The 13,594-nt window shown below is 41.3% G+C and overlaps 1 protein-coding gene across 1 annotated transcript; it reads right to left on the reverse strand.

Moving 5' to 3' along the window:
• Positions 1-1,927: 1,927 nt before the first annotated feature.
• Positions 1,928-4,186, reverse strand: LOC311491352 (uncharacterized protein; the record flags this gene model as incomplete). Its single annotated transcript, XM_084549257.1, has 2 exons — positions 1,928-2,135; positions 2,772-4,186. The coding sequence occupies 2 exons, from the start codon at positions 4,184-4,186 to the stop codon at positions 1,928-1,930; spliced, it is 1,623 nt and encodes a 540-aa protein (XP_084405383.1).
• Positions 4,187-13,594: the final 9,408 nt, after the last annotated feature.

The raw sequence follows: 13,594 nt of genomic DNA on the forward strand, positions 1-13,594 counted from the left end.
CAAAGATATGGCATATAATGGTTCAGTTGATAAAAATACTTCAGTGGATCTTTTGAATAGTATTTGGTTGTGTTGCGTCTTCGCTTTATTTATTGTTTTATTAGGTTTATACAATACTATACCTCACTATATATACTCAGTTGCTGCACAGCCTGTTATAATACACAACATTTACACCTGTTTTAGAGGAAGCACTGTGATGTTTTACTAAAATCAAGTGTCAATATCAGCCTGTGAAAACACTGTGTCATAACTAAAAGCCTTGCATTTAAAATGTTACCTTAAATAAAGATCTAATAACAAAAATAAAATGAATCTAAGCTTTTTTTTCTCAAACACATATGAAATGCTTTTTATCTTTAGATTTAAAAGAATCACTTAACACTATAGGTGCCAATTATATTCATTCATTCATTCATTCATCTTCTGTAACCGCTTATTCCTGTTAAGGGTCACGGGGGTCTGCTGGTTCCTATCCCAGCTGTCATCGGGCGAGAGGCAGGGTACACCCTGGACAGGTCGCCAGTCTATCGGCGGGGCGGGGGGCGGTGTAGTGGGGCTGTTAAAATCATATTTTTTAAATTACTTTTTCATTTAGTAATTTTCTCAACAACTTCCACATCATATGACCCACTTAATCCAAATTTATGGACAAATAGGACACACCTATTTATAGTGGATTCAACTGCTTCTTCTGTTTTAAATTAGTATTACAGGAAAAATCATAATTATAATTATACATAATTATTACTGTTTCATTGGAAACTCATTCGTTTTCTCAGTGGCTTCCACGTCATGTGACCCACTGACTCCAAACTTATGCCGAATTGTACGACTACATTTTTACTACTTTTTTCATGGAAAATTCAGTAGTTCTCTCAGTAGCTTCTGCGTCATGTGACCCACTGATTCCAAACTTATGGACAAATAGGAGACACCTATTTATATTGGATTCAACTGCTTATTAATTTTTATATTAATATTTTTGGGACGAAAATCATAATTCTTCCAATGGTCATGTGACCTACTAACGCCAAACTTATGCTAGAATTGTACCACTACACTGGACAAATAGGACACACCTCTTTATATTGGTTTCAAGGGCTTCTTCTGTTTTAAATTAGTATCATAGGAAAAATTATAATTATTACTGTTTCATTGGAAACTCATTAGTTTTCTCAATTGCTTCCACGTCATGTGACCCACTGACTCCAAACTTATGCCGAATTGTACTACTACACTGGACAAATAAGACACACCTATTTATATTGAGTTCAAGGGCTTATTCATTTTTCTATTAACATTTTTATGGAAAAAAAATCATAATTATTCCTATAGCTTCCATGTCATGTGTTTTATATTTACAGTTTTTAATTTTTTTACGATGTGTGCATTGCAAAATTATTGTTACCCTTAATTTTTATTCATTTGTTACCATTCTTTAAAGAAAACACTCAGTGAGGCAGGATTGGATAGATGAGAGAAATCCTGTTCAGGCTGCTCATTAACAGAACTTTATCCCAACTATTGTGGAACTGGTTTTAAAAACGTGAACCCTTATCATCAGTGTGCTTGGTAGGTTTCCAGCCACTGCACTGGTGTCCTCAAAGACATCCTATTGAATGGACAGAAACGACAACCTTACTTAAACAATATCAAACCTGTAGCCACTGACTAATTCTACAATAAAACGTATTAATATTAACCTGTCATTGTAAAAACTGCTATAATGTGTTGCAGTTGTATTTTCTTGTTCATAAATAGAGACACATAGACACACAAAATGTATTATTTTTTTTATGTTTATTTTTTTTATTATTATTTTTTATGTTTTTTAGGTTTGTGTTAGGGGGTGGGGGCGGGGGGTGTAGTGGGGCCGTTAGGGGCGGGGCGGGGGGCGGTGTAGTGGGGCGGTGTAGTGGGGCTGTTAGGGGCGGGGCGGGGGCGGTGTAGTGGGGCTGTTAGGGGCAGGGCGGGGGGCGGTGTAGTGGGGCGGGGGCGGGGCTGTGTAGTGGGGCTGTGGGCTGGGTGGCTTTAGGCTGTTAGGGGCAGGGGTGTTGGTGGGCCATGGGGCGTTGGTGGGGCATGGGGCATTGATGGGGTGGTGGTGTGGGTGGCGGGGGCTTGGGGAGGTTCTCGAGGGTGGAGTAATGGAGGCGGGGGTCAAGGTGGATGGGTCATGGAGGGAGGGTAGAGAGCTGAGGTGGATGGGTCATGGAGGGAGGGTGAAGAGCTGAGGTGGATGGGTCATGGAGGGAGGATGGGAAAAAATGAGGAGTGAGGGTGGTGGAGATCTGGTAGCAGAGGTAATGTGGACAGGATGGAGCGGTTAGGGTGGCTGTGATGGAGGAAGGGTGAAAGAAGGTGGTTTTGGCAAACCTGAACAATTAAGATCTGCCACTCTCACATTCTTTCACTCTTCTTTCTCTCTCCAGAGAGCTAAGGTGGATGGGTCATGGAGGGAGGGTGGAGAGCTGAGGTAGATGGGTCATGGAGGGAGGGTGGAGAGCTGGGGTGGATAGGTCATGGAGGGAGGGTGGAGAGTTGAGGTGGATGGGTCATGGAGGGAGGGTGGAGAGCTGAGGTGGATGGGTCATTGAGGGAGGGTGGAGAGTTGAGGTGGATGGGTCATGGGGTGAGGGTGGTGGAGATCTGGTAGCAGAGGTAGTGTGGAGAGGATGGGGAGGATGAGGTTAGGATGGCTGAGATGGAGGAAGGGTGAAAGACGATGGTTTTGGCCAACCTGAACAACCAGGATCTGCCACTCTCACATTCTTTCACTCTGCGTTCCGCACAGCCATCTCCAGAAACCCTTCTTCTTCTTCTTCTTCTTTTCTTTCTTCTTTGACTCTGTGGAGTCTTTCTCCTCGGTCTCTATTTCTTTCTTTACCTCAACCTCTTCCAGAGTAGCATTTCTCTTCTCCATTTCTTTCTTGACCTCTTCTGCTTCTCTGATCTTCTCCTTCATTTCCATGTATTTTTCCTCTATTTCTCTCTTCTTCTCCCTCAGTTCTTTATTTTTCTCCATTGTTTCTGTCTTGTTCTGCCTCAGTTCTTTATTTCTCAGCAGTAATTCATTATTCCTCTTCCGCAGGTCTTGAATTTTCTCCTCCATTTCTTGATTCCTCTCCTCCAATTTAGTTTTCTCTTGCTCTAAATTTCCATTCTTCTTCCTCAGCTCTTTGTTCTTCTCTTGAATTTCTTTCAAATTCTCCTCCAGATGTGTGTTTTTCTCCACCAGGTCTTTTTTCTCCTGATCCAAATCGTTGTTTTTCTCTTTCAGGATTTTACATGTTTCCTGCATGTCGTTCTTGGTCTCCTCCAGTTGTTTCATTTTCTCCTCCATTTCTCTCTTCTGCTCCTCCAGTCCTTTATTCTTCTCCTCCGTTTCTCTCTTCTGCTCCTCCAGTTCTTTATTTTTCTCCGTCAGCTCTATCTTCCCTCTAATTAAGTCTTTAAACTTATTTTTCAGTTCTTCAGTTTTCTCCACCATTGCTTTACTCTTCGTCTCCAGATCGTTCTTCTCCCGCTCCAGCGCTGTGTTCTTCTCCGTCAGCTTTTCACTCCTTTTCTCCATGTCTTTCATGGTCTCCTCCAGATGTTTAACATTTTGTCCCAGTACGATGTTTTCTTTCTTCACATCTTCACTCTGGGTTTTCAGATCTTTAGTTTTCTTCGCCATTTCTCTCTTAGTCTCCTCCAGATGTTTGTTTTTCTTCTGCAGGTCTGTCATCTGTTTTTCCATTGCAGTGTTCTTCGTGCTCAGTTCTCGTCTGCTTTTCAGCATGTCTTTCTTGGTCTCCTCCAGTTGTTTAATTTTCTCTTCCATTTCTCTCTTCTGCTCCTCCAGTTCTTTATTTTTCTCCGTCAGCCCTATCTGTAATCTCATTAAGTCCATAAACTTATTTTTCTGTTCTTCACTTTTCTCCACCATTCCTTGACGCTTTGTCTCCAGATCGTTCTTCTCCCGCTCCAGCTCTGCGTTCTTCTCCGTCAGCGTTTCACTCCTTTTCTCCATGTCTTTCATGGTCTCCTCCAGATGTTTAACATTTTGTCCCAGTACGATGTTTTCTTGCTTCACATCTTCACTCTGGGTTTTCAGATCTTCAGTTGTCTTCACCATTTCTCTCTGAGTCTCCTCCAGATGTTGTTTTTTCTTCTGGAGGTCTGTCATCTGTTTTTCCATTGCAGTGTTCTTCTCATTCAGTTCTTGTCTGCTTTTTGACATTTCTGTCTTCTGCTCCTCCAGTTGTTTAATTTTTTCCTCCATTTCTCTCTTCTGCTTCTCTAGGCCTTTATTCTCCTCCTTCAGTTCTTTCTTCCCTCTAATTAAGTCTTTAAACTTATTTTTCAGTTCTTCACGTTTCTCCATCATTGCTTTACTCTTCGTCTCCAGATCGTTCTTCTCCCGCTCCAGCTCTGCGTTCTTCTCTGTCAGCATTTCACTTCTTTTCTCCATGTCTTTCATGGTCTCCTCCAGATGTTTAACATTTTGTCCCAGTACGTTGTTTTCCTGCTCCACCTCTTCATGCTGGGTTTTCAGATCTTTAGTTTTCTTCGCCATTTCCCTCTTAGTCTCCTCCAGATGTTTGTTTTTCTTCTGGAGGTCTTTCATCTGTTTTTCCATTTCAGTGTTCTTCTTCCTCAGTTCTCGTTCACTTTTCGACACGTCTTTCTTGGTCTCCTCCAGCTGTTTAATCTTCTCCTCCATTTCTTTATTCTTGTCTTCCAGCTTTTTCTTTTCCATCATTTGTGTGTTTCTCTCCTCTGTGTTTTCTTGCTTCACACCTTCACTCTGGGTTTTCAGATCTTTAGTTTTCTTCACCATTTCTCTCTTCGTCTCCTCCAGGTGTTTGTTTTTCTTCTGGAGGTCTGTCATCTGTTTTTCCATTTCAGTGTTCTTCTCACTCAGTTCTTGTCTGCTTTTTGACATTTCTGTCTTCTGCTCCTCCAGTTGTTTAATTTTGTCCTCCATTTCTCTCTTCTGCTCCTCCAGTTCTTTATTTTTCTCCGTCAGCTCTATCTTCCCTCTAATTAAGTCTTTAAACTTATTTTGCTGTTCTTCACTTTTCTCCATCATTGCTTTACTCTTCGTCTCCAGATCGTTCTTCTCCTGCTCCAGCTCTACATTCTTCTCTGTCAGCTTTTCACTCCTTTTCTCCATTTCTTTGATGGTCTCCTCCAGATGTTTAACATTTTGTCCCAGTATGATGTTTTCTTGCTTCACATCTTCACTCTGGTCTTTCAGATCTTCAGTTGTCTTCACCATTTCTCTCGGAGCCTCTTCCAGATGTTTGTTTTTGTTCTGCAGGTCTGTCATCTGTTTTTCCATTTCAGTGTTCTTCTCACTGAGTTCTTGTCTGCTTTTTGACATTTCTGTCTTCTGCTCCTCCAGTCGTTTAATTTTCTCCTCCATTTCTCTCTTCAGCTCCTCCAGTCCTTTATTCTTCTCCTCTGTTTCTCTCTTCTGCCCCTCCAGTTCTTTATTTTTCTCCTTCAGTTCTTTCTTCCCTCTAATTAAGTCTTTAAACTTATTTTTCAGTTCTTCACGTTTCTCCATCATTGCTTTACTCTTTGTCTCCAGATCGTTCTTCTCCCGCTCCAGATCTGCGTTCTTCTCTGTCAGCATTTCACTTCTTTTCTCCATGTCTTTCATGGTCTCCTCCAGATGTTTAACATTTTGTCCCAGTACGAGGTTTTCTTGCTCCACATCTTCATGCTGGGTTTTCAGTTCTTTAGTTTTCTTGACCATTTCTCTCTTAGTCTCATCCAGATATTTGTTTTTCTTTTGGAGTTCTGTCATCTGTTTTTCCATTTCAATGTTCTTCTCCCTCAGTTCTCGTCTGCTTTTCAGCATGTCTTTCTTGGTCTCCTCCAGCTGTTTAATCTTCTCCTCCATTTCTTTATTCTTGTCTTCCAGCTTTTTCTTTTTCATCATTTGTTTGTTTCTCTCGTCTGTGTTTTCTTGCTCCACAACTTCACTCTGGTCTTTCAGAGCTTCAGTTTTGTTCACCATTTCTCTCTGAGTCTCCTCCAGATGTTTGTTTGTCTTCTGCAGTTCTATCATCTGTTTTTCCATTTCAGTGTTCTTCTCACTCAGTTCTTGTCTGCTTTTTGACATTTCTGTCTTAGTCTCCTCCAGCTGTTGGAGGAGCTGTTTATTTTTCTCCTTCTGTTCTTCCAGCTGGTTCTTCAGGTGCTCCAGAGCCTTCTTCTCTTCCTCCGTATTTTTTCTCTCAGCCAGCAGCTCTTTGTTGTCACTGAGGCTTGCAGAGAAATTCTCTGATTTTGGCTGACGTCGCAGATTGCGGACTTCCTCAACACACAAGTCGAGGTCCGTTTCGTCCCCGGTGAATCCTAAGAACTTCGGGGCGGCAGTATTCTGAGGAGTCATTGCAGACTCCTGTCTGTAGGTTGGGTCGCTTCTTTGGGCCATTGATCCGAGTAGCAAGGACAATGTAGAATCCAATGTACGCTGTATTTCTGTAGTCTGTTGTAGACTGTGTCAAGGTTTGTTGTGAACTGTGTCAAAGTCTCTCGAAAGTCGATATGTCTCACCAAGTCGATAATGTCGATAGTCGATAATGTGACTGCTAATTTGCAGATGGTCCTTTAAAGAAAATGACATGATCATGTGACCTCACGTATTTTGCCTTTGATGTCATGTCTTTGATCTTTCAGTCACATGACCACAATTCTTTGCTTTTGAAGATGTTGCCTAGCAGCAGCATCATGTGACCACATTTGTTTACTCTTGAATTTGTTGCCCAGCAACAGGGGTTCCATGGGCAGTCCACCTTTTCTCTGCACTACAGAGTGTTCTTAAACATGGACGTCATGATTGTTCTCCAAAAGTGGAGTGGCTGACTGCACTATAGGTCACAAACTCTGCTTCTTCCATGTTAGTCCATGTCCTTCTATGGACACAGATTTGAGTAATAAAAGTGGCTATTAGGTCAAAGTATCTGGTGTAATATCTGTCATTTTAGTTAGTTCTTACCACTAATGGGAGTTTGTTCGGGTGTTCATTTTTCTGGTAACGTCTGTGGGTTCATTTATTTTTTCTTTTTACAGAAATGCAACATTAATTTGAACTTTCCACAACTGAGATACTCTGTTTTAAAGTGACAGAAAGCTGTGACAGTTAAATTTGTGTTTTGTGCGTGTATCAGTAATGTAACTAATGTTATTAGCTTATGAACATTAAGCAGTCATAGGCAGCTTGGAAAAAGCAGATAATCAGTTGCTGGCATTTTTATTAATAATAATAAGGAAAATCTAAATAACGTATTCTTCTATGAATTTGTGAAGTGTGACTAATCCCTGATTTTTCAACAAAATGAGGCTCTAAACTACACCTTAGTCTTGGTACATTGATAGAAAGCTGTGTTAATTTTTTATTTAGTCTTAGTCATTGGACTTAAATTACTACTACACAGGACAAATCAGACACTTCTCTTTATATTGGTTTCGTCGTTTTTAAAGGAATATTTTATTCATGGTCAAAAGGTTTTCTGAATAGCTTCCATGTCACATGACCCACTGTTAGGGCATTGATGCTGATAGATGTCACAGTGATTGAAAGATGACTTTAGGACACATGTGAGGAAGCTGTCTGTGAATTCAAGGCTTTTCTCTCTCCTCTGTTCTAATGGTTTGTATGTCTGTTTCAGGATACATCAGGATTGGCCTTATCGTTGCTGCCTGGGCTGCCTATGAGACACCAACTGTGTTTGTCCCTCTGTACTCGGTCTCCGTAGCTCTTGATGGTAAAGTGGTGTCTGTTTACAGTGTCTGAACTGTAAGGATGACTTAATATTTATAATAATGATCTTTATTTCTACCTCACCTTTCAAATCAGCAGAAAGCTCTTGGCACAGACAGACAAATACATACAAATACAAATGTGCCCTAACCTTGACCCTGCTGGAAGTTCACATCTCCCAGTTTCACTTGGAAACATTAATACTATCTGCATTTCATTTAGGTGCTGTCAACATGAGTGTTGTGTGTGCTATACCTGTTGTGACAACTTAACTGGTTCAGATGACATGGTTTTTGACACGTGTCAGTAGACACAACTGGGGGGGGGGGGGGGGGGGGGCGGGAGTCATTGACAGACCGGCCCACTTCATGCATGGTGCGGAGAGCCAGCCAGCCAGCCAGCAACACGAGTTTCATGTACCTTGATGAAAAAAACTGCATTTGATGTTGTTTTGGACCATAATTATATAGGCTAGTAATCATTAACCTGAACCATTAAATAGCCTACAGTAAAATAATTACAGCAGTATAGTGATTTTACAGCATGTATTGATTTTAATGCAAACAGGTCATTGATACAATCAAATTTGGCTGACCAATTTGCCAGGCTGTTAGAACTGAATGACACTGACTGTCTATACCAGGGGTGGCCGTGGCAATAGGCTGAACTCAAATCTGCGGCCGCAGCATTGGTATGTTTTATTTTGTGCTGGTGTTTTTAGTAAAGGGATGATCAAGAAAGCAATTAGTCATACTTAAAGCTTGAAATGCTTTACAATGAACACATTCTCTTATAAAGTACAGTTAATTAAATATTAATTGAAATCTGTACCAATGAACTTTTAAAACATAAACAAAATTTATTTAGTTATTTAACTGGGCTATGTGGGGGGGGGGGAAGAGACGTGTGTGGTGTCTTGGGAGGAAGAGGGATTTTGCAGCCTATTTCTAAAATCCTGGCTCTAGCCCTTCTGTAATAAACCCAGTGTCTGCACCCATGCGTGTGCATCCAAAGGCTTGTGCCACTGTCCACATCTCAGGTGCTGTGAGTTACAGAAGCAGCCACCTGCAGCCCTGCGCCGCACAACGTTTCATTATTTGAATAGAAATGCTACGTCCTCCAAAATAAGGACAGGCTACGATCAGCATTCCGAAGTTTTAGAGGACTACAGACTTCTTTAGAGTCAGAAAACAGGCTGGTGTGGGATGGAAGTGCGTTTTGGACAGGTTCCACTCACCATTACGCACAGTAAGTAAACTTGTTTATGAGTATCATACAGTCCTACTTCACTGTCCACGCAGTAGATTAGGCGTGAATGTTGGTATAGCTTTGCCGTTTGACTGGTGCTCAGGTCACGGTGGGGTGAACCAACTCGGCGGTGTCTTCGTCAACGGGCGCCCGTTACCGCACGTGGTGAGGCAGAGGATCGTGGAGCTGGCGCAACGCGGTGTTCGTCCCTGCGAGATCTCCCGCCGCCTGCGCGTCAGTCACGGCTGTGTCAGCAAAATACTGGCCAGGTAAATGGACTCTATTTGGTCATTTATTGAATCTATTCTATGTCTTTGTTACAGAAGCAATGTTTGGATGACACGCTGTACTGCTAAAGTTGTCTGCAGGTTATGATGAGGAAGGGGATATATTTTATAAACTTTGTGCCCAACACATTTTCTTGTAGCTATACAGTATGTGTCAAGTAGGGGAAGTCTGATTTATCTTTGAAATTACCTTTGTTCTTCTTTGAATAGATGGTGCAGCTCTGTCCTCTTTCTCATTTTATTCAAACGTACATATACAAATGTATAAGCATTTATGTATTAAACATTCAGACATGGCTGGATTTAAACCGGAAAAAGATCTGTTGTTGGAACCCCCACTTTTACTATACATTTCAGTATTTCCCCAGGTAACCAGAAATGCATAAATAGCCTGCTATAGCAGAAATGATTGATGGGTTAGTTGGAATTAGAAATTTTGATAGAAATTTTGATACCAGTGTTCAAAAAGACTCTTTGACAGTTTAGTTTCTCAGACTTGGACCTTTACTAGTTTTCATAGTGATGATGGCAAACTCAGCATCTACTATATTTGTTTTTAACTGTTTATTTGACAGAATAATGCAAAAAAATGTCTGGAATAATGAGCTATTCAGTCAGTTAAAATAACAGATTGTCTAAAAATAGCTGAAAATGACTGTTTACAGCTTTACACTTACAGCATCCTGTAATGGAATAACGCCTCATTTGCATGAGAAAGACTGTCTATGTGTTAATTACTTGATGCAGAGAAAAATTGAAGCAGTTTGATTATTTCACAACAAATTAGTTCAGTATCCAGAGGAACAACTTGGATGATTTAGGTCCTGTCATATTAACTTTCTTACAAATTTGACCCAAACATGAAATGAACCTGGGCAGCTTGGTAACAACCAACAGCCTTGTCCTCATGTCATATGTAAACCTTGCTCATATTTATATTCTTGATCCAGGTACAATGAGACAGGAAGCATTAGACCGGGACTGATTGGCGGTTCGAAGCCCAAAGTGGCCACTCCCAGAGTCGTGCAAACCATCCTGCATCTAAAAAACAATAACCCCACCATGTTCGCGTGGGAGATCCGAGACAGGCTGGTGCTGGAGCGAGTGTGCGACCGCAACAGCGTGCCCAGCATCAGCTCCATCAACAGGTGACCTTGTGTGTATGAGTGCGCGTGACAACGGAGATCTTTAAAATGACTGTTGAGTGAGTTTAAACCTCTGTCTCTGCAGGATCATCAGGAACAAAGTCCAGGCCGAGACTTGTGGAGTGGGTGCGTCTTTCTTTGTCCATTCTGCCTCCTCTAAATCTGTTTATCTTCTTCACTTCGATGTTTCATGACTGTGACCTCTGTCCCTAGCGTCATCAGCATCGCCTGTTGCCGTGGGAACAGCCTCTGAATCCAGCTTTACTATCAGTGGGATTCTGGGGATCAAAAAGTGCAGCAGCAAACACAAAGAAGGTAATATAATTATAACTTGTGACTGTGATCAGTATTTTTATTTGTTTGGAAGTGCCAGAGCAAAATAATACCATTTGTTTCTGCTTAATATGTTTTTTTTTTTTTTAGTTTAGTCTTTACTCCTGCTGATTTTATGACGTACACAACTGATTAAATGTTTGCCTAATGTGAGAAGCTCCTCCATTATTGTAAAAGTTGAGCAAACTTGTTCTCTTGTTCTACAATCTGTCATTTGTTAATGTAGTGTAATTATTTATTTTACATTTCTTGCATACTCACTGAAATAAGTGAATTAATGGTGCATGAAATAGGCTCACAACTTAGTGACCAACCTGGTTTCTTGGAATATGCGTCGATGGAAATGTGTTTTAAGGCACTTGGTAATGATTTGAAATGTTTGTTCTTTCATTTAAATGTATATTTATTTTATATTGGGTCATACATGGTTCATTTAACTGTATTTCACTGTCACTGACTCTAAATGCATGTTTTTCTTATTCATAGTTTTAGGCCATTTTTTTTTTTTAGACATTAGTATCTCTAAACATTTCCTAAAGATGGATGTATTTGGAGAGCAAACCCAGAGATAGCCCTGGTTTCTCTGCTGTTCCAGAGCAGAGTGATGTGTAAGGCGGTTGTCCTGTGTTAATATTAATCTGACAGAAACAACCTCCGCAGCAGGAAGCCCACCTCACCTCCCCAGACTTCTGTCCTCTCAACCAGCAGGCTCTCTGCTCCTCTCCTCAGCCTCTCATTACAGGCCCGCTTACACCTCCACTCTTCCATCACCCCATGCATTAGAGTAGGAGATTGCGCAGATAAATATGCTCAGTTGGTCCTGGAAATGCCTATGTACATGTATTTTATCCTTCTTATAATTGGAACAAGTGCAGACAGAAACAGAGGTGGGAAGGGAAATAAATGTGAACCTTGGCTGAAGCTGTTTTATTTTGCAGGAGGGGACGTTTCCTGCGGTGTGCACCACGGCCATCCATGTTCCTGTAATGACACCTGGGGAAAGTCTCACCCACGCTTGACCTTTCACCCCAGCCTGGCAGCGTATCATAATCCAGACATATTAGGTTAGCTTGCATCAAAATATCTCCCATGTGATGATGTGTTCCTTTCTCATGTCTCCTCTTATTCAGGGCCTTCATGTCATTGTAACTGATCAAGGCTGCGAGGAAAGAATATCATCACTATTTATCACTATTTGATGACACAAACTTGATGAAATAAAACTGCAATGACACGCCTCTCCTTTCATGTTTATTTACATAAGTTGCAGCAAAGAACATGCACACGCTGGGGTCTAAGAGGACTAATTGAGTTTCATCAGTCCTACATATTACCACCCCTGTGGCCATTTTCTCCTCAGCCAGTGGTTGAGGGGGAGCATCATTAGGGGCCCCATGATGGAGAACAGCAACCGTTTCCTCTCCTTAGTGTGCGTCTCCCCAGCCTCCCCTCCAGGATGAGGGATTATAGAAGGGGGAGCTGCTGCTAGAGGCACCAGCGGGGTCAAGGAACACCACTGAGAAAGAAATGTGTCCTGCAGTGGAGATCGGTCTGTGGGAGGCATGTAGAGAACATGGTGTCAAGAGCAGTTTTTTTTATTGTATATCTTTGCAAACGGGCACATGCACCCACCCACAAACATGCGCACATTTGCATGCATCACATTTCTGCTCCATGCAATTATCTGTGTCTATGTAACTTTTTGTTTGTGGAGCGTTTGATATCAAAATGTCTTGACAATTTCACCTCTGATGCTTTATAGTCTGCAGACGTGGTTCAAGGTGTTTTTATAATACGCAGGTACAGCAGCAGTGAACTGTGACTGCAGCGTCTCAAGAAGGTGCAAATTAACAGGTAAAAGTTAAATAAGAGAACCACATGAAATCAAAATTAAAAATAAATCTATGACTAGTAGAAACAACAAGGTAACTTTGAAGGAGATTGAACGAGAATCCAAAAATAATCGGACTACAATCAGAATGTTAAAGAGCATTTTTTTAAAAAAAGAGAAAACTAACAGAGCTTTTTTCCCCCAGTGACATGCTAGTATATCCACTGTCAAAAAGGCGTGTAAATCGTGGCTGAAACGGGGTGATGCCAAGATCACAGCTTTGAGTAACCAGAGTGTGAACATGGGTCTATGCAGTTCATTAAGTGGTGTTTTGTTTTGGAACCAGTAGGGGGCAGTAGCTGCATCAGATCACTAGTTTGCTCTGTGACCTGACTCTATTCCACACACAATCCTTTAATAAAGCCTCTAATACATCCGTGTTCAGAACTCATTAGAGGAAAACACCAGGAACTGAGGTGTCACTCTGACAGCCGACTCATTCATTTCCACAAGAAACAGAACTGATCTTTATAATCTAACAGTGCAATCAGCTGCTTTGTGCACAGCTGATTCTCTAGTGGTCATTGTGAGATAAGCTGTGGCTGCCAGGAGGCACGAGTGGATGACTATTTTTAGTCCAGGCAACAAAATCACCAGAGACCTCTGTTAACTTAATTCAAGTCAGGTTTATTTTCTGTATACAGCCCAAAGTCACAAATCACAAATATGTTTCAAGGTGTATCAGAATCAGATTTGTTGCCACATATGCTCACACATACAAGAAACGGGTCTTTGGTTTTGGTGGAATAGACACAGTAAAAAATAAGAAACAGTATAAAATATACAAAGAATATACACCAATCAGGCATAACATTATGACCACAGACAGGATTCAGCCTGACACAGGCACACACACAAAAACGGTTTAGGAACAACTAAAAACAAAACATGAAAAACAGCACAAAGTGTTGACCTGGCCTCCAAA

Source organism: Chelon labrosus, assembly GCF_963514085.1.
Source record: "Chelon labrosus genome assembly, chromosome: 8".
Classification (NCBI taxonomy): Eukaryota; Metazoa; Chordata; class Actinopteri; order Mugiliformes; family Mugilidae; genus Chelon; species Chelon labrosus.